Source organism: Salvelinus fontinalis, chromosome 19 (genome assembly GCF_029448725.1).
Source record: "Salvelinus fontinalis isolate EN_2023a chromosome 19, ASM2944872v1, whole genome shotgun sequence".
Lineage (NCBI taxonomy): Eukaryota > Metazoa > Chordata > Actinopteri > Salmoniformes > Salmonidae > Salvelinus > Salvelinus fontinalis.
In genome coordinates, this window is record NC_074683.1 from 49,575,767 (window position 1) to 49,597,990 (window position 22,224).

At 46.7% G+C, this 22,224-nt stretch overlaps 1 protein-coding gene across 1 annotated transcript in view; it reads left to right on the forward strand.

Annotated features, from left to right (window-relative positions):
* Window positions 1–22,224, forward strand: part of myo10l3 (myosin X, like 3) — a 206,928-nt gene that overhangs the window by 57,424 nt on the left and 127,280 nt on the right. The window contains exons 8-12 of the mRNA XM_055871886.1: window positions 9,050–9,156; window positions 12,288–12,417; window positions 13,517–13,635; window positions 20,298–20,444; window positions 21,919–22,019. Coding sequence (XP_055727861.1) covers window positions 9,050–9,156; window positions 12,288–12,417; window positions 13,517–13,635; window positions 20,298–20,444; window positions 21,919–22,019 — 604 coding nt within the window. The remainder of the gene's footprint in view (window positions 1–9,049; window positions 9,157–12,287; window positions 12,418–13,516; window positions 13,636–20,297; window positions 20,445–21,918; window positions 22,020–22,224) is intronic.

The window sequence follows — 22,224 nt, forward strand, 5'->3', positions numbered from 1 at the left end:
CTACACTAGGGGACAGTGATAACACAGCATCCTAACCTTCCTGTAGAGACTCCTACACTAGAGGACAGTTATAACACAGCATCCTAACCTTCCTGTAGAGACTCCTACACTAGAGGACAGTGATAACTCAGCATCCTAACCTTCCTGTAGAGACTCCTACACTAGAGGACAGTGATAACAGCATCCTAACCTTCCTGTAGAGGCTCCTACACTAGAGGACAGTAACACAGCATCCTAACCTTCCTGTAGAGACTCCTACACTAGAGGACAGTTATAACACAGCACCCTAACCTTCCTGTAGAGACTCCTACACTAGAGGACAGTTATAACAGCATCCTAACCTTCCTGTAGAGACTCCTACACTAGAGGACAGTGATAACACAGCATCCTAACCTTCCTGTAGAGACTCCTACACTAGAGGACAGTGATAACACAGCATCCTAACCTTCCTGTAGAGACTCCTACACTAGGGGACAGTGATAACACAGCATCCTAACCTTCCTGTAGAGACTCCTACACTAGAGGACAGTTATAACACAGCATCCTAACCTTCCTGTAAAGACTCCTACACTAGAGGACAGTTATAACACAGCACCCTAACCTTCCTGTAGAGACTCCTACACTAGCGGACAGTAACAGCATCCTAACCTTCCTGTAGAGACTCCTACACTAGGACAGTGATAACACAGCGTCCTAACCTTCCTGTAGAGACTCCTACACTAGGACAGTTATAACACAGCATCCTAACCTTCCTGTAGAGACTCCTACACTAGAGGACAGTTATAACACAGCATCCTAACCTTCCTGTAAAGACTCCTACACTAGAGGACAGTTATAACACAGCACCCTAACCTTCCTGTAGAGACTCCTACACTAGCGGACAGTAACAGCATCCTAACCTTCCTGTAGAGACTCCTACACTAGGACAGTGATAACACAGCGTCCTAACCTTCCTGTAGAGACTCCTACACTAGAGGACAGTTATAACACAGCATCCTAACCTTCCTGTAGAGACTCCTACACTAGAGGACAGTGATAACAGCATCCTAACCTTCCTGTAGAGACTCCTACACTAGAGGACAGTGATAACACAGCATCCTAACCTTCCTGTAGAGACTCCTACACTAGAGGACAGTGATAACACAGCATCCTAACCTTCCTGTAGAGACTCCTACACTAGCGGACAGTAACAGCATCCTAACCTTCCTGTAGAGACTCCTACACTAGGACAGTGATAACACAGCGTCCTAACCTTCCTGTAGAGACTCCTACACTAGAGGACAGTTATAACACAGCATCCTAACCTTCCTGTAGAGACTCCTACACTAGAGGACAGTGATAACAGCATCCTAACCTTCCTGTAGAGACTCCTACACTAGAGGACAGTGATAACACAGCATCCTAACCTTCCTGTAGAGACTCCTACACTAGAGGACAGTGATAACACAGCATCCTAACCTTCCTGTAGAGACTCCTACACTAGCGGACAGTAACACAGCATCCTAACCTTCCTGTAGAGACTCCTACACTAGAGGACAGTGATAACACAGCATCCTAACCTTCCTGTAGAGACTCCTACACTAGGGGACAGTGATAACACAGCATCCTAACCTTCCTGTAGAGACTCCTACACTAGAGGACAGTTATAACACAGCATCCTAACCTTCCTGTAAAGACTCCTACACTAGAGGACAGTTATAACACAGCACCCTAACCTTCCTGTAGAGACTCCTACACTAGGACAGTTATAACACAGCATCCTAACCTTCCTGTAGAGACTCCTACACTAGCGGACAGTAACAGCGTCCTAACCTTCCTGTAGAGACTCCTACACTAGAGGACAGTTATAACACAGCATCCTAACCTTCCTGTAGAGACTCCTACACTAGAGGACAGTGATAACAGCATCCTAACCTTCCTGTAGAGACTCCTACACTAGAGGACAGTGATAACACAGCATCCTAACCTTCCTGTAGAGACTCCTACACTAGAGGACAGTGATAACACAGCATCCTAACCTTCCTGTAGAGACTCCTACACTAGCGGACAGTAACACAGCATCCTAACCTTCCTGTAGAGACTCCTACACTAGAGGACAGTGATAACACAGCATCCTAACCTTCCTGTAGAGACTCCTACACTAGAGGACAGTGATGACACAGCATCCTAACCTTCCTGTAGAGACTCCTACACTAGAGGACAGTGATAACACAGCATCATAACCTTCCTGTAGAGACTCCTACACTAGAGGACAGTGATAACACAGCATCCTAACCTTCCTGTAGAGACTCCTACACTAGAGGACAGTGATAACACAGCATCCTAACCTTCCTGTAGAGACTCCTACACTAGAGGACAGTGATAACACAGCATCCTAACCTTCCTGTAGAGACTCCTACACTAGAGGACAGTGATAACACAGCATCCTAACCTTCCTGTAGAGACTCCTACACTAGGGGACAGTGATAGCACAGCCTCCTAACCTTCCTGTAGAGACTCCTACACTAGAGGACAGTGATAACACAGCACCCTAACCTTCCTGTAGAGACTCCTACACTAGGACAGTGATAACACAGCATCCTAACCTTCCTGTAGAGACTCCTACACTAGAGGACAGTGATAACAGCATCCTAACCTTCCTGTAGAGACTCCTACACTAGAGGACAGTAACACAGCATCCTAACCTTCCTGTAGAGACTCCTACACTAGAGGACAGTGATAACACAGCATCCTAACCTTCCTGTAGAGACTCCTACACTAGAGGACAGTTATAACACAGCATCCTAACCTTCCTGTAGAGACTCCTACACTAGCGGACAGTAACAGCATCCTAACCTTCCTGTAGAGACTCCTACACTTTGAGGACAGTGATAACACAGAATCCTAACCTTCCTGTAGAGACTCCTACACTAGAGGACAGTGATAACACAGAATCCTAACCTTCCTGTAGAGACTCCTACACTAGGACAGTGATAACACAGCGTCCTAACCTTCCTGTAGAGACTCCTACACTAGAGGACAGTAACACAGCATCCTAACCTTCCTGTAGAGACTCCTACACTAGAGGACAGTTATAACACAGCATCCTAACCTTCCTGAAGAGACTCCTACACTAGAGGACAGTTATAACACAGCATCCTAACCTTCCTGTAGAGACTCCTACACTAGGACAGTGATAACACAGCGTCCTAACCTTCCTGTAGAGACTCCTACACTAGAGGACAGTGATAACAGCATCCTAACCTTCCTGTAGAGACTCCTACACTAGAGGACAGTTATAACACAGCATCCTAACCTTCCTGTAGAGACTCCTACACTAGAGGACAGTGATAACACAGCACCCTAACCTTCCTGTAGAGACTCCTACACTAGAGGACAGTGATAACACAGCATCCTAACCTTCCTGTAGAGACTCCTACACTAGAGGACAGTTATAACAGCATCCTAACCTTCCTGTAGAGACTCCTACACTAGAGGACAGTGATAACAGCATCCTAACCTTCCTGTAGAGACTCCTACACTAGAGGACAGTGATAACGCAGCATCCTAACCTTCCTGTAGAGACTCCTACACTAGAGGACAGTGATAACACAGCATCCTAACCTTCCTGTAGAGACTCCTACACTAGAGGACAGTGATAACACAGCATCCTAACCTTCCTGTAGAGACTCCTACACTAGAGACCAGTGATAACACAGCATCCTAACCTTCCTGTAGAGACTCCTACACTAGAGGACAGTGATAACAGCATCCTAACCTTCCTGTAGAGACTCCTACACTAGAGGACAGTGATAACACAGCATCCTAACCTTCCTGTAGAGACTCCTACACTAGAGACCAGTGATAACTCAGCATCCTAACCTTCCTGTAGAGACTCCTACACTAGAGGACAGTGATAACACAGAATCCTAACCTTCCTGTAGAGACTCCTACACTAGAGGACAGTGATAGCACAGCATCCTAACCTTCCTGTAGAGACTCCTACACTAGGGGACAGTGATAACACAGCATCCTAACCTTCCTGTAGAGACTCCTACACTAGGGGACAGTGATAACACAGCGTCCTAACCTTCCTGTGGAGACTCCTACACTAGAGGACAGTGATAACACAGCGTCCTAACCTTCCTGTAGAGACTCCTACACTAGGGGACAGTGATAACACAGCATCCTAACCTTCCTGTAGAGACTCCTACACTAGGGGACAGTGATAACACAGCGTCCTAACCTTCCTGTAGAGACTCCTACACTAGAGGACAGTTATAACACAGCACCCTAACCTTCCTGTAGAGACTCCTACACTAGAGGACAGTGATAACACAGCATCCTAACCTTCCTGTAGAGACTCCTACACTAGAGGACAGTTATAACACAGCATCCTAACCTTCCTGTAAAGACTCCTACACTAGAGGACAGTTATAACACAGCACCCTAACCTTCCTGTAGAGACTCCTACACTAGCGGACAGTAACAGCATCCTAACCTTCCTGTAGAGACTCCTACACTAGGACAGTGATAACACAGCGTCCTAACCTTCCTGTAGAGACTCCTACACTAGAGGACAGTGATAACAGCATCCTAACCTTCCTGTAGAGACTCCTACACTAGAGGACAGTGATAACAGCATCCTAACCTTCCTGTAGAGACTCCTACACTAGAGGACAGTGATAACACAGCATCCTAACCTTCCTGTAGAGACTCCTACACTAGAGGACAGTGATAACACAGCATCCTAACCTTCCTGTAGAGACTCCTACACTAGAGGACAGTGATAACACAGCATCCTAACCTTCCTGTAGAGACTCCTACACTAGAGGACAGTGATAACACAGCATCCTAACCTTCCTGTAGAGACTCCTACACTAGAGGACAGTGATAACACAGCATCCTAACCTTCCTGTAGAGACTCCTACACTAGGGGACAGTGATAACACAGCATCCTAACCTTCCTGTAGAGACTCCTACACTAGAGGACAGTAACACAGCATCCTAACCTTCCTGTAGAGACTCCTACACTAGAGGACAGTGATAACACAGCATCCTAACCTTCCTGTAGAGACTCCTACACTAGAGGACAGTTATAACAGCATCCTTACCTTCCTGTAGAGACTCCTACACTAGGACAGTGATAACACAGCATCCTAACCTTCCTGTGGAGACTCCTACACTAGAGGACAGTGATAACACAGCATCCTAACCTTCCTGTAGAGACTCCTACACTAGAGGACAGTGATAACACAGCATCCTAACCTTCCTGTAGAGACTCCTACACTAGAGGACAGTGATAACACAGCATCCTAAACTTCCTGTAGAGACTCCTACACTAGAGGACAGTGATAACACAGAATCCTAACCTTCCTGTAGAGACTCCTACACTAGAGGACAGTGATAACTCAGCATCCTAAACTTCCTGTAGAGACTCCTACACTAGGGGACAGTGATAACACAGCATCCTAACCTTCCTGTAGAGACTCCTACACTAGAGGACAGTTATAACAGCATCCTAACCTTCCTGTAGAGACTCCTACACTAGAGGACAGTGATAACACAGCATCCTAACCTTCCTGTAGAGACTCCTACACTAGGGGACAGTGATAACACAGCATCCTAAACTTCCTGTAAAGACTCCTACACTAGAGGACAGTGATAACACAGCATCCTAACCTTCCTGTAGAGACTCCTACACTAGAGGACAGTGATAACAGCATCCTAACCTTCCTGTAGAGACTCCTACACTAGAGGACAGTTATAACACAGCATCCTAACCTTCCTGTAAAGACTCCTACACTAGAGGACAGTTATAACACAGCACCCTAACCTTCCTGTAGAGACTCCTACACTAGAGGACAGTTATAACACAACATCCTAACCTTCCTGTAGAGACTCCTACACTAGAGGACAGTGATAACACAGCATCCTAACCTTCCTGTAGAGACTCCTACACTAGAGGACAGTTATAACACAGCATCCTAACCTTCCTGTAGAGACTCCTACACTAGGACAGTGATAACATAGCGTCCTAACCTTCCTGTAGAGACTCCTACACTAGAGGACAGTAACACAGCATCCTAACCTTCCTGTAGAGACTCCTACACTAGAGGACAGTGATAACACAGAATCCTAACCTTCCTGTAGAGACTCCTACACTAGCGGACAGTAACAGCATCCTAACCTTCCTGTAGAGACTCCTACACTAGAGGACAGTAACACAGCATCCTAACCTTCCTGTAGAGACTCCTACACTAGGGGACAGTGATAACACAGCATCCTAACCTTCCTGTAGAGACTCCTACACTAGAGGACAGTGATAACACAGCATCCTAACCTTCCTGTAGAGACTCCTACACTAGAGGACAGTTATAACACAGCATCCTAACCTTCCTGTAGAGACTCCTACACTAGAGGACAGTGATAACACAGCATCCTAACCTTCCTGTAGAGACTCCTACACTAGAGGACAGTGATAACACAGCATCCTAACCTTCCTGTAGAGACTCCTACACTAGAGGACAGTGATAACACAGCATCCTAACCTTCCTGTAGAGACTCCTACACTAGAGGACAGTGATAACACAGCATCCTAACCTTCCTGTAGAGACTCCTACACTAGAGGACAGTGATAACACAGCATCCTAACCTTCCTGTAGAGACTCCTACACTAGAGGACAGTGATAACACAGCATCCTAACCTTCCTGTAGAGACTCCTACACTAGAGGACAGTGATAACACAGCACCCTAACCTTCCTGTGGAGACTCCTACACTAGAGGACAGTGATAACACAGCATCCTAACCTTCCTGTAGAGACTCCTACACTAGAGGACAGTGATAACACAGCATCCTAACCTTCCTGTAGAGACTCCTACACTAGAGGACAGTGATAACACAGCATCCTAACCTTCCTGTAGAGACTCCTACACTAGAGGACAGTGATAACACAGCATCCTAACCTTCCTGTAGAGACTCCTACACTAGAGGACAGTGATAACACAGCATCCTAACCTTCCTGTAGAGAGTCATAATATATTTACAAACTCAGCTGAACTGTTTCAGCTATTAAGCATGGGGAAGCCAAATTTTTAAAACACAAAAAAAACAGTATTCACTTGACTCCATGTTAACGCCACAGAACAAAGTTATACAAGCAGAAACTGCATTTGAACCATTAACTTGTATTTGGGGACAGTGATAACACAGCTTCCTAACACAGAGACTGTTATGAACAGTTAATGTTAATGTTAATGAACAGGAACACACACCAGTCCTATAATGTTAACAGGAACACACACCAGTCCTATAATGTTAACAGGAACACACACCAGCCCAATAATGTTAACAGGAACACACACCAGTCCTATAATGTTAACAGGAACACACACCAGTCCTATAATGTTAACAGGAACACACACCAGTCCTATAATGTTAATGTTAACAGGAACACACACCAGTCCTATAATGTTAATGTTAACAGGAACACACACCAGTCCTATAATGTTAACAGGAACACACACCAGCCCAATAATGTTAACAGGAACACACACCAGTCCTATAATGTTAACAGGAACACACACCAGTCCTATAATGTTAACAGGAACACACACCAGTCCTATAATGTTAACAGGAACACACACCAGCCCTATAATGTTAACAGGAACACACACCAGCCCAATAATGTTAACAGGAACACACACCAGTCCAATAATGTTAACAGGAACACACACCAGTCCAATAATGTTAACAGGAACACACACCAGCCCTATAATGTTAACAGGAACACACACCAGTTCTATAATGTTAACAGGAACACACACCAGTCCTATAATGTTAACAGGAACACACACCAGTCCTATAATGTTAACAGGAACACACACCAGTCCTATAATGTTAACAGGAACACACACCAGTCCTATAATGTTAACAGGAACACACACCAGCCCTATAATGTTAACAGGAACACACACCAGTCCTATAATGTTAACAGGAACACACACCAGTCCTATAATGTTAACAGGAACACACACCAGCCCTATAATGTTAACAGGAACACACACCAGCCCAATAATGTTAACAGGAACACACACCAGCCCAATAATGTTAACAGGAACACACACCAGTCCTATAATGTTAACAGGAACACACACCAGTCCTATAATGTTAACAGGAACACACACCAGTCCTATAATGTTAACAGGAACACACACCAGTCCTATAATGTTAACAGGAACACACACCAGCCCTATAATGTTAACAGGAACACACACCAGTCCTATAATGTTAACAGGAACACACACCAGTCCTATAATGTTAACAGGAACACACACCAGTCCTATAATGTTAATGTTAACAGGAACACACACCAGTCCTATAATGTTAATGTTAACAGGAACACACACCAGTCCTATAATGTTAACAGGAACACACACCAGTCCTATAATGTTAACAGGAACACACACCAGTCCTATAATGTTAACAGGAACACACACCAGTCCTATAATGTTAATGTTAACAGGAACACACACCAGTCCAATAATGTTAACAGGAACACACACCAGTCCTATAATGTTAACAGGAACACACACCAGTCCTATAATGTTAATGTTAACAGGAACACACACCAGTCCTATAATGTTAACAGGAACTTGGTGCCCAGATGTCTTATCATTGTGTCTTGGATGCTTGGTGTCCAGATGTCTTTTAGTTTTGGAGGGGTTTAGATAAGATGCTCTTTGAAGAGGTCTGGTTTCAGATGTTTTCAGAAACATGGGTAGGGACTCCACTGTCCTAACGTCAGCTTGTTCCACCAATGGGGTGCCAGGACAAAAAAAGAGCTTTGATTGAGCTTCATTTACACAGGCAGTCCGATTCTGATATTTTTCCAATAGTTGTGCTGCCTGTGTAAACGCAGCCTTTGTGTCTCTGGAAAAGGTACATTTCCTGAAGAAAAATGTGTGTGTGCTTGCTTCAGGTGTGTGTGTGTGTGTGTGTGTCCTTGCTTCAGCTGTGTGTGTGTGCTTGCTTCAGCTGTGTAAAGTTATTTTCTGTCTGTGTTCCAGAGCTGTACTTCCTGTCTGAGGGCCCAGAGTCGTACCACTACCTGAGTCAGTCTGGCTGTGTGAAGGACAGGAGTCTCGATGACCTGAAGCTATATGACAGTTTTATGGTGAGATTGACTGGTCTATATGTTATAGCTTTATATGTTGTAGCTCTATATGTTGTAGCTCTATATGTTGTAGCTCTATATACTGTAGCTCTATATACTGTAGCTCTATGTTGTAGCTCTATGGGTTGTAGCTCTATGGGTTGTAGCTCTGTATGTTGTAGCTCTATATGATGTAGCTCTATGGGTTATAGCTCTATATGTTGTAGCTCTATGGGTTGTAGCTCTGTGGGTTGTAGCTCTGTGGGTTGTAGCTCTGTGGGTTGTAGCTCTGTGGGTTGTAGCTCTGTGGGTTGTAGCTCTGTGGGTTGTAGCTCTGTGGGTTGTAGCTCTATATGTTGTAGCTCTGTGGGTTGTAGCTCTGTGGGTTGTAGCTCTATATGTTATAGCTCTGTGGGTTGTAGCTCTGTGGGTTGTAGCTCTGTGGGTTGTAGCTCTGTTCTTATGGTGAGATTGACTGGTCTATATGTAGTAGAGTCAGTCTGAATGACAGGAGTCTAGATGACCTGAAATCTATATGACAGTGTTCTGGTGAGATTGACTGGTCTGTATGGTCAGGACTACATGCTGTACCTTATCATGCTGCCACCAGAGGGCGCCATAACCATTATAAACACTACAGGCTTTTATAGACACGGTCTATGACCAGCAAACATGTACACATATGGGCCTGTATTCAACAAACGTTGGAGTAGAAGTGCTGATCTAGGATCAGGGTTCCCTGTCCGTGTAGTCTGTTTCATTATGATCTAGGATCAGGTCCCCTGTCCGTGTGGTCTGATTCATTATGATCTAGGATCAGGGTCCCCTGTCCATGTAGTCTGATTCATTATGATCTAGGATCAGGGTCCCCTGTCCATGTAGTCTGTTTCATTATGATCTAGGATCAGGGTCCCCTGTCCATGTAGTCTGTTTCATTATGATCTAGGATCAGGGTCCCCTGTCCATGTAGTCTGATTCATTATGATCTAGGATCAGGTCCCCTGTCCATGTAGTCTGATTCATTATGATCTAGGATCAGGGTCCCCTGTCCATGTAGTCTGATTCATTATGATCTAGGATCAGGGTCCCCTGTCCATGTAGTCTGATTCATTATGATCTAGGATCAGGGTCCCCTGTCCATGTAGTCTGATTCATTATGATCTAGGATCAGGGTCCCCTGTCCATTTAGTCTGTTTCATTATGATCTAGGATCAGGGTCCCCTGTCCATGTAGTCTGATTCATTATGATCTAGGATCAGGGTCCCCTGTCCATGTAGTCTGTTTCATTATGATCTAGGATCAGGGTCCCCTGTCCATGTAGTCTGTTTCATTATGATCTAGGATCAGGGTCCCCTGTCCGTGTAGTCTGTTTCATTATGATGTGTCCAGTAGGTCTCTCAACCAGTCTGTGTCCAGTAGGTCTCTCAACCAGTCTGTGTCCAGTAGGTCTCTCAACCAGTCTGTGTCCAGTAGGTCTCTCAACCAGTCTGTGTCCAGTAGGTCTCTCAACCAGTCTGTGTCCAGTAGGTCTCTCAACCAGTCTGTGTCCAGTAGGTCTCTCAACCAGTCTGTGTCCAGTAGGTCTCTCAACCAGTCTGTGTCCAGTAGGTCTCTCAACCAGTCTGTGTCCAGTAGGTCTCTCAACCAGTCTGTGTCCAGTAGGTCTCTCAACCAGTCTGTGTCCAGTAGGTCTCTCAACCAGTCTGTGTCCAGTAGGTCTCTCAACCAGTCTGTGTCCAGTAGGTCTCTCAACCTGTCTGTGTCCAGTAGGTCTCTCAACCTGTCTGTGTCCAGTAGGTCTCTCAACCTGTCTGTGTCCAGTAGGTCTCTCAACCTGTCTGTGTCCAGTAGGTCTCTCAACCTGTCTGTGTCCAGTAGGTCTCTCAACCTGTCTGTGTCCAGTAGGTCTCTCAACCTGTCTGTGTCCAGTAGGTCTCTCAACCTGTCTGTGTCCAGTAGGTCTCTCAACCAGTCTGTGTCCAGTAGGTCTCTCAACCAGTCTGTGTCCAGTAGGTCTCTCAACCAGTCTGTGTCCAGTAGGTCTCTCAACCAGTCTGTGTCCAGTAGGTCTCTCAACCAGTCTGTGTCCAGTAGGTCTCTCAACCAGTCTGTGTCCAGTAGGTCTCTCAACCAGTCTGTGTCCAGTAGGTCTCTCAACCAGTCTGTGTCCAGTAGGTCTCTCAACCAGTCTGTGTCCAGTAGGTCTCTCAACCAGTCTGTGTCCAGTAGGTCTCTCAACCAGTCTGTGTCCAGTAGGTCTCTCAACCAGTCTGTGTCCAGGAGGTCTCTCAACCAGTCTGTGTCCAGTAGGTCTCTCAACCAGTCTGTGTCCAGTAGGTCTCTCAACCTGTCTGTGTCCAGTAGGTCTCTCAACCTGTCTGTGTCCAGTAGGTCTCTCAACCTGTCTGTGTCCAGTAGGTCTCTCAACCAGTCTGTGTCCAGTAGGTCTCTCAACCAGTCTGTGTCCAGTAGGTCTCTCAGCCAGTCTGTGTCCAGTAGGTCTCTCAGCCAGTCTGTGTCCAGTAGGTCTCTCAGCCAGTCTGTGTCCAGTAGGTCTCTCAGCCAGTCTGTGTCCAGTAGGTCTCTCAGCCAGTCTGTGTCCAGTAGGTCTCTCAGCCAGTCTGTGTCCAGTAGGTCTCTCAGCCAGTCTGTGTCCAGTAGGTCTCTCAGCCAGTCTGTGTCCAGTAGGTCTCTCAGCCAGTCTGTGTCCAGTAGGTCTCTCCTCCAGTCTGTGTCCAGTAGGTCTCTCCTCCAGTCTGTGTCCAGTAGGTCTCTCCTCCAGTCTGTGTCCAGTAGGTCTCTCAACCAGTCTGTGTCCAGTAGGTCTCTCAGCCAGTCTGTGTCCAGTAGGTCTCTCAGCCAGTCTGTGTCCAGTAGGTCTCTTCTCCAGTCTGTGTCCAGTAGGTCTCTCCTCCAGTCTGTGTCCAGTAGTTCTCTCCTCCAGTCTGTGTCCAGTAGTTCTCTCAACCAGTCTGTGTCCAGTAGGTCTCTCAACCAGTCTGTGTCCAGTAGGTCTCTCCTCCAGTCTGTGTCCAGTAGGTCTCTCAGCCAGTCTGTGTCCAGTAGTTCTCTCCTCCAGTCTGTGTCCAGTAGGTCTCTCAGCCAGTCTGTGTCCAGTAGTTCTCTCAACCAGTCTCTGTCTCTGCTACCAGGAGGCTCTAAAGGTGCTGCAGTTCCGTGAGGAGGAGATAGGTGACGTCTTCAAGCTGCTTTCTGCTGTTCTCCTGATGGGGAACATAGAGTTCATGACCGCAGGAGGAGCACAGATCACCTCTAAAGGAGGTGAGAGACCCTCTTCTACAAGTTCTCTGCAGATCTTGACAGGAGGGAGGGTGGTTCTCCTCACCTTCTCCTCACCCTCTCCTCACCCCGGCCCTCCTGAGGAAGCGTTGCTTCGGTGACGAGAGAACACTGAACACGCTGTAACATGTTCTAGAATTCCTTTGTCACCTGGGATCTCATCTGACCCCATTTCCCAGAACACCAGGGACAAATACACACATCATGTTGGATCTAGTAACAGCGTGTGGCATTAATAAGATTAAACCTCAACACAGCTATCAGCTCCTCCTCGTTCCTTAATTATTCTGTCCAAACTGCTCGGAGAATGTGTCAGTCCAGTAATACTGTTTTATCTACTGTCGCCTTCTCTCTAGTGGTCAGTAACATCTGTCTGTCTCTAGGGGTCAGTAACAGCTGACTGTCTCTCTAGCGGTCAGTAACTGCTGACTGTCTCTCTAGCGGTCAGTAACATCTGACTGTCTCTAGGGGTCAGTAACATCTGTCTGTCTCTCTAGCGGTCAGTAACTGCTGACTGTCTCTCTAGCGGTCAGTAACATCTGACTGTCTCTCTAGTGGTCAGTAACATCTGTCTGTCTCTAGTGGTCAGTAACATCTGACTGTCTCTCTAGCGGTCAGTAACATCTGACTGTCTCTCTAGTGGTCAGTAACAGCTGACTGTCTCTCTAGGGGTCAGTAACATCTGACTGTCTCTCTAGGGGTCAGTAACAGCTGACTGTCTCTCTAGTGGTCAGTAACATCTGACTGTCTCTAGTGGTCAGTAACATCTGACTGTCTCTCTAGTGGTCAGTAACATCTGACTGTCTCTCTAGTGGTCAGTAACAGCTGACTGTCTCTCTAGCGGTCAGTAACTGCTGACTGTCTCTCTAGCGGTCAGTAACTGCTGACTGTCTCTCTAGCGGTCAGTAACTGCTGACTGTCTCTCTAGCGGTCAGTAACATCTGACTGTCTCTCTAGTGGTCAGTAACATCTGACTGTCTCTAGTGGTCAGTAACATCTGACTGTCTCTCTAGCGGTCAGTAACATCTGACTGTCTCTCTAGCGGTCAGTAACATCTGACTGTCTCTCTCTCTCACTCCAGTGGTCAGTAATGTCAGTGATCTGCTGGGCCTGGACTCGTTCCAGCTGTCTGAGGTTCTGACCCAGAGGTCCATGATCCTGAGAGGAGAGGAGATCTGTTCACCCCTCACTGTGGAACAGGTAAGATGCCCTGTCGTGCCACGCCCTTCTACCCTGCCCTACTGTCACGCCCTGCTGTCACGCCCTGCTACCCTGCCATCCTGTTACGCCCTGCTGTCACGCCCTGCTGTCACGCCCTGCATTCACACCCTGCCCTGCTGTCACGCCCTGCTACCCTGCCGTCCTGTCACACCCTGCTGTCACGCCCTGCATTCACACCCTGCCCTGCTGTCACGCCCTGCATTCACACCCTGCCCTGCTGTCACGCCCTGCATTCACACCCTGCCCTGCTGTCACGCCCTGCATTCACACCCTGCCCTGCTGTCACGCCCTGCTACCCTGCCGTCCTGTCACACCCTGCTGTCACGCCCTGCATTCACACCCTGCCCTGCTGTCACGCCCTGCATTCACACCCTGCCCTGCTGTCACGCCCTGCATTCACACCCTGCCCTGCTGTCACGCCCTGCTACCCTGCCCTGCTGTCACGCCCTGCATTCACACCCTGCCCTGCTGTCACGCCCTGCTACCCTGCCATCCTGTCACGCCCTGCTGTCACGCCCTGCTACCCTGCCGCCCTGTCACACCCTGCTGTCACGCCCTGCTGCCCTCCTGTCACGCCCTGCTGCCCTGCCGTCCTGTCACGCCCTGCTGTCACGCCCTGCTGTCACGCCCTGCTGTCACGCCCTGCTGTCACGCCCTGCTGTCACGCCCTGCTGTCACGCCCTGCTGCCGTCCTGTCACGCCCTGCTGTCACGCCCTGCTGCCCTCCTGTCACGCCCTGCTGTCACGCCCTGCTACCCTGCCCTCCTGTCACGCCCTGCTGTCACGCCCTGCTGCCCTCCTGTCACGCCCTCCTGTCACGCCCTGCTACCCTGCCCTGTCGTGCCACGCCCTGCTACCCTGCCCTCCTGTCACGCCCTCCTGTCACGCCCTGCTACCCTGCCCTCCTGTCACGCCCTCCTGTCACGCCCTGCTGTCACGCCCTGCTACCCTGCCCTGTCGTGCCACGCCCTGCTACCCTGCTGCCCTATTGGCCCTGACCATTCCCATCCATGTCTGAGCTGACACAGTTAGTTTTCTCCATGTCCCTCATCTTGTCCCTCACCTTGTCCCGCTGATAGACATGAGGCGAATTCAATGAAGAGAATTTGTTTTGAAAAGGAATGAAACTGGGAAGTACAACTCTCATTTGCCCATTGAGAACAAACCATGGGCTCAATCTATTTTATTTTTATTTCACCTTTATATAACCTGCCCTGCTGTCATGTAGTGCTCCCAATGCCTCTCTCTCTCTCTCTCTGTAAATCCCTTGCGTGACTTAGCACCATTTCCTGTCCTTTGTGTGCCAAATTCCTCATACAATAAACCCCAGTGATAATGATCTGTCAGTAGCACAATAGAGGTCCAGACTGGGGCGCAGTAATACATCTTCCACTCTAGGGGCATTGTAACACACATGGGACAGCTGAACTATTCTCCCCAGGTTGGCTTTAACCACAGTATCTCATTTGAATGAAGACGTGATAAATGTATTCAGTAATTAGATTTTAAATATATTGCTGTATCTGCAGCCTTTTTTTTTTACATCTAAACATCTGAGCTTTGAATTATGGGAAACTATTATTCTTGTGACGTGAGTCTGCTGCCCAAGGAATGTGATGACCACACAACGAACACAAACTTTTTCACGATTTAAACAAAGAGCCCAGACCAGGTGTCTCGCTCTCCTCTCCTCTCTCTGCCTGTCAGCCAGACAACCAATCAGCCAACTAGCCAGCCAAACAATCAACTAGCCAACCAACCAATCAACCAAGCCATATCATAACCTGGACCAACAGCCATCCTAACGTCTAACCCATATCATAACCTGGACCAACAGCCATCCTAACGTCTAACCCGTATCCCTGGTCGTAACCTGGACCAACAGCCATCCTAACGTCTAACCCATATCATAACCTGGACCAACAGCCATCCTAACGTATAACCCATATCATAACCTGGACCAACAGCCATCCTAACGTCTAACCCATATCATAACCTGGACCAACAGCCATCCTAACGTCTAACCCGTATCCCTGGTCGTAACCTGGACCAACAGCCATCCTAACGTCTAACCCATATCCCTGGTCGTAACCTGGACCAACAGCCATCCTAACGTCTAACCCATATCATAACCTGGACCAACAGCCATCCTAACGTCTAACCCATATCATAACCTGGACCAACAGCCATCCTAACGTCTAACCCGTATCCCTGGTCGTAACCTGGACCAACAGCCATCCTAACGTCTAACCCGTATCCCTGGTCGTAACCTGGACCAACAGCCATCCTAACGTCTAACCCATATCATAACCTGGACCAACAGCCATCCTAACGTCTAACCCGTATTCCTGGTCATAACCTGGAACAGCCATTCTTCTGCTCTCTGACGGAGTTCCTGGAGCCACCAGTCCAGCTCTATTCTCTATTCAACATGTCTGCTGCTCCCACAGGTTAATGATTGTCCTGGAGCATTGTGGCCCTGCAATAGACTAACATCCTGTCCAGGAGGTTACTTGTACTTCAAGCTGCCTCACGCCACAGAAACAGAAGCCGTTCTCGTTGGCTCAGACAAGGCCACTAGTCATTGTGCTCCTGAAACACCAGACAGTACATATCTTCCCGTTGAGTTACAACACAATGCCTGTAGGAAGCTCACTACAACTCAATGCCTGTAGGAAGCTCACTACAACACAATGCCTGTAGGAAGCTCACTACAACACAATGCCTGTAGGAAGCTCACTACAACACAATGCCTGTAGGAAGCTCACTACAACACAATGCCTGTAGGAAGCTCACTACAACACAATGCCTGTAGGAAGCTCACTACAACACAATGCCTGTAGGAAGCTCACTACAACACAATGCCTGTAGGAAGCTCACTACAACACAATGCCTGTAGGAAGCTCACTACAACACAATGCCTGTAGGAAGCTCACTACAACACAATGCCTGTAGGAAGCTCACTACAACACAATGCCTGTAGGAAGCTCACTACAACACAATGCCTGTAGGAAGCTCACTACAACACAATGCCTGTAGGAAGCTCACTACAACACAATGCCTGTAGGAAGCTCACTACAACTCAATGCCTGTAGGAAGCTCACTACAACACAATGCCTGTAGGAAGCTCACTACAACTCAATGCCTGTAGGAAGCTCACTACAACACAATGCCTGTAGGAAGCTCACTACAACTCAATGCCTGTAGGAAGCTCACTACAACTCAATGCCTGTAGGAAGCTCACTACAACTCAATGCCTGTAGGAAGCTCACTACAACTCAATGCCTGTAGGAAGCTCACTACAACACAATGCCTGTAGGAAGCTCACTACAACTCAATGCCTGTAGGAAGCTCACTACAACACAATGCCTGTAGGAAGCTCACTACAACACAATGCCTGTCGGAAGCTCACTACAACACAATGCCTGTAGGAAGCTCACTACAACTCAATGCCTGTAGGAAGCTCACTACAACACAATGCCTGTCGGAAGCTCACTACAACACAATGCCTGTAGGAAGCTCACTACAACACAATGCCTGTAGGAAGCTCACTACAACACAATGCCTGTAGGAAGCTCACTACAACTCAATGCCTGTAGGAAGCTCACTACAACTCAATGCCTGTAGGAAGCTCACTACAACTCAATGCCTGTAGGAAGCTCACTACAACTCAATGCCTGTAGGAAGCTCACTACAACACAATGCCTGTAGGAAGCTCACTACAACTCAATGCCTGTAGGAAGCTCACTACAACTCAATGCCTGTCGGAAGCTCACTACAACACAATGCCTGTAGGAAGCTCACTACAACACAATGCCTGTCGGAAGCTCACTACAACACAATGCCTGTAGGAAGCTCACTACAACTCAATGCCTGTAGGAAGCTCACTACAACTCAATGCCTGTAGGAAGCTCACTACAACACAATGCCTGTAGGAAGCTCACTACAACTCAATGCCTGTAGGAAGCTCACTACAACACAATGCCTGTAGGAAGCTCACTACAACTCAATGCCTGTCGGAAGCTCACTACAACACAATGCCTGTCGGAAGCTCACTACAACACAATGCCTGTAGGAAGCTCACTACAACACAATGCCTGTAGGAAGCTCACTACAACACAATGCCTGTAGGAAGCTCACTACAACACAATGCCTGTAGGAAGCTCACTACAACACAATGCCTGTAGGAAGCTCACTACAACACAATGCCTGTAGGAAGCTCACTACAACACAATGCCTGTAGGAAGCTCACTACAACTCAATCTAAGAAAAATACAGAACATGTAGAAATAATACAAGTAATAATAGATACACAATAAGTAACATTCCAAGTTGCGTCGGGAGGTTGGTTGCGTCGGGAGGTTGGTTGGTTGCGTCGGGAGGTTGGTTGCTTGCGTCGGGAGGTTGGTTGCTTGCGTCGGGAGGTTGGTTGCTTGCGTCGGGAGGTTGGTTGCGTCGGGAGGTTGGTTGGTTGCGCCGGGAGGTTGGTTGCTTGCGTCGGGAGGTTGGTTGCGCCGGGAGGTTGGTTGCGCCGGGAGGTTGGTTGCTTGCGCCGGGAGGTTGGTTGCTTGCGTCGGGAGGTTGGTTGCTTGCGTCGGGAGGTTGGTTGCGTCGGGAGGTTGGTTGCTTGCGCCGGGAGGTTGGTTGCTTGCGCCGGGAGGTTGGTTGGTTGCGTCGGGAGGTTGGTTGCTTGCGTCGGGAGGTTGGTTGCTTGCGCCGGGAGGTTGGTTGCTTGCGCCGGGAGGTTGGTTGCTTGCGCCGGGAGGTTGGTTGCTTGCGCCGGGAGGTTGGTTGCTTGCGCCGGGAGGTTGGTTGCTTGCGCCGGGAGGTTGGTTGCTTGCGCCGGGAGGTTGGTTGCGTTGCAGGGCCTGGTTCAGAACACCTCAGCTGTATTAAAAGGTTTCTCATCACAACATACACTGTAAATCTGATGTAACTCCTAAGATCAGGAGGTAACGACACTTTTCTGTTTCCTTGGATCACACAGACAGACCAGTCTTTCTTTCAACCTGTATTTACCAACACATTCAGTGGGTACAGCTAATTATAACGACTCTGGGTGTTATAACACATTCAGTGGGTACAGCTAATTATAACGACTCTGGGTGTTATAACACATTCAGTGGGTACAGCTAATTATAACGACTCTGGGTGTTACAACACATTCAGTGGGTACAGCTAATTATAACGACTCTGGGTGTTATAACACATTCAGTGGGTACAGCTAATTATAACAACTCTGGGTGTTATAACACATTCAGTGGGTACAGCTAATTATAACAACTCTGGGTGTTATAACACATTCAGTGGGTACAGCCATTTATAACAACTCTGGGTGTTATAACACATTCAGTGGGTACAGCCATTTATAACAACTCTGGGTGTTATAACACAGTCAGTGGGTACAGCCATTTATAACGACTCTGGGTGTTATAACACATTCAGTGGGTACAGCCATTTATAACGACTCTGGGTGTTATAACACATTCAGTGGGTACAGCCATTTATAACAACTCTGGGTGTTATAACACAGTCAGTGGGTACAGCTAATTATAACGACTCTGGGTGTTATAACACATTCAGTGGGTACAGCCATTTATAACGACTCTGCGTGTTATAACACATTCAGTGGGTACAGCCATTTATAACGACTCTGGGTGTTATAACACATTCAGTGGGTACAGCTAATTATAACAACTCTGGGTGTTATAACACATTCAGTGGGTACAGCCATTTATAACGACTCTGGGTGTTATAACACATTCAGTGGGTACAGCCATTTATAACGACTCTGGGTGTTACAACACATTCAGTGGGTACAGCTAATTATAACAACTCTGGGTGTTATAACACATTCAGTGGGTACAGCTAATTATAACAACTCTGGGTGTTATAACACATTCAGTGGGTACAGCCATTTATAACAACTCTGGGTGTTATAACACATTCAGTGGGTACAGCCATATTTAACGACTCTGGGTGTTATAACACATTCAGTACGACTCTGGGTGTTATAACACATTCAGTGGGTACAGCCATTTATAACGACTCTGGGTGTTATAACACATTCAGTGGGTACAGCCATTTATAACGACTCTGGGTGTTATAACACATTCAGTGGGTACAGCTAATTATAACAACTCTGGGTGTTATAACACATTCAGTGGGTACAGCCATTTATAACGACTCTGGGTGTTATAACACATTCAGTGGGTACAGCCATTTATAACGACTCTGGGTGTTATAACACATTCAGTGGGTACAGCCATTTATAACGACTCTGGGTGTTACAACACATTCAGCCATTTTTATGAGAAGTTGTTTGTTGGGTTTTTCTAACAGACTTCAGTGTTTTTTTTTGTTGTCTGGTTTTTGGACTGAAGGTGTTTCTAACTAATCATTATTGCTGTGTTAATCCATTTTAGCTTCAGCAATCACCAGAAATATACTCTCCGAATATGTGGGACAAGGCAAGGATGTAGTCTATCCCCGTTATGGTTCACTATTGCCTTAACCGTCAGAAACCTACGGTGCATCTCAAATAGCTCCCATCTCAAGACCATTTAGAACGCATTCCTAGTCCTCTGATTGGTCTGTATATTATTCTGTTCACCCATTGGGCTGTTTGATTTGACTGACAGGCGGTGTGTTCTCGAGACTCGGTTGCCATGGCGTTGTACGCCCAGTCTTTCTCCTGGATCATCACACGGATCAACCAGAAGGTCAGAGGGAAGGACAACTTCAAGTCCATCGGTATCCTCGACATCTTCGGCTTCGAGAATTTTGAGGTACATTTATGTGTTCCCTTCTTTTTAGTTGGCACTGAGTCCAAGATCTGTTTGGTGTTGTCATGCCAACTCCTTGTCATGCCAAACACGGACATTGGCAAGATGGCACAAATAACTCCTGGACAAGGCTAGTTGCAGCTTCTGAAGGTGAACAGGTCTGTAGTTGGTAATTAGCATATTGTTATAGTATATATGTCTCCTCCTGCAGGTGAACAGGTCTGTAGTTGGTAGTTAGCATATTGTTATAGTATATATGACTCCTCCTGCAGGTGAACAGGTCTAGTTAGTATATATGACTACTCCTGCAGGTGAACAGGTCTGTAGTTGGTAATTAGCATATTGTTATAGTATATATGTCTCCTCCTGCAGGTGAACAGGTCTGTAGTTGGTAGTTAGCATATTGTTATAGTATATATGACTCCTCCTGCAGGTGAACAGGTCTGTAGTTGGTAGTTAGCATATTGTTATAGTATATATGACTCCTCCTGCAGGTGAACAGGTCTGTAGTTGGTAGTTAAGTTGGCATATTGTTATAGTATATATGTCTCCTCCTGCAGGTGAACAGGTCTGTAGTTGGTAGTTAGCATATTGTTATAGTATATATGTCTCCTCCTGCAGGTGAACAGGTCTAGTTAGTATATATGACTCCTCCTGCAGGTGAACAGGTCTAGTTAGTATATATGTGTCCTCCTGCAGGTGAACAGGTCTAGTTAGTATATATGACTCCTCCTGCAGGTGAACAGGTCTGTAGTTAGCATATTGTTATAGTATATATGACTCCTCCTGCAGGTGAACAGGTCTGTAGTTAGCATATTGTTATAGTATATATGTCTCCTCCTGCAGGTGAACAGGTCTGTAGTTAGCATATTGTTATAGTATATATGACTCCTCCTGCAGGTGAACAGGTCTGTAGTTAGCATATTGTTATAGTATATATGTCTCCTCCTGCAGGTGAACAGGTCTGTAGTTAGCATATTGTTATAGTATATATGTCTCCTCCTGCAGGTGAACAGGTCTGTAGTTGGTAGTTAGCATATTGTTATAGTATATATGACTCCTCCTGCAGGTGAACAGGTCTAGTTAGTATATATGACTCCTCCTGCAGGTGAACAGGTCTAGTTAGTATATATGTGTCCTCCTGCAGGTGAACAGGTCTAGTTAGTATATATGACTCCTCCTGCAGGTGAACAGGTCTGTAGTTGGTAGTTAGCATATTGTTATAGTATATATGTCTCCTCCTGCAGGTGAACAGGTCTGTAGTTGGTAGTTGGCATATTGTTATAGTATATATGTCTCCTCCTGCAGGTGAACAGGTCTGTAGTTAGCATATTGTTATAGTATATATGACTCCTCCTGCAGGTGAACAGGTCTGTAGTTAGCATATTGTTATAGTATATATGACTCCTCCTGCAGGTGAACAGGTCTGTAGTTGGTAGTTAGCATATTGTTATAGTATATATGACTCCTCCTGCAGGTGAACAGGTTTGAACAGTTCAACATCAACTACGCCAACGAGAAGCTGCAGGAATACTTCAACAAACACATCTTCTCCCTGGAACAGCTGGACTACAACAGGTATGTTACTAGTACTGTATACTATTACTATGGAGTACAACAGGTCTGTTACTAGTACTGTATACTATTACTATGGAGTACAACAGGTCTGTTACTAGTACTGTATAATATTACTATGGAGTACAACAGGTATATTACTAGTACTGTATACTATTACTATGGAGTACAACAGGTCTGTTACTAGTACTGTATACTATTACTATGG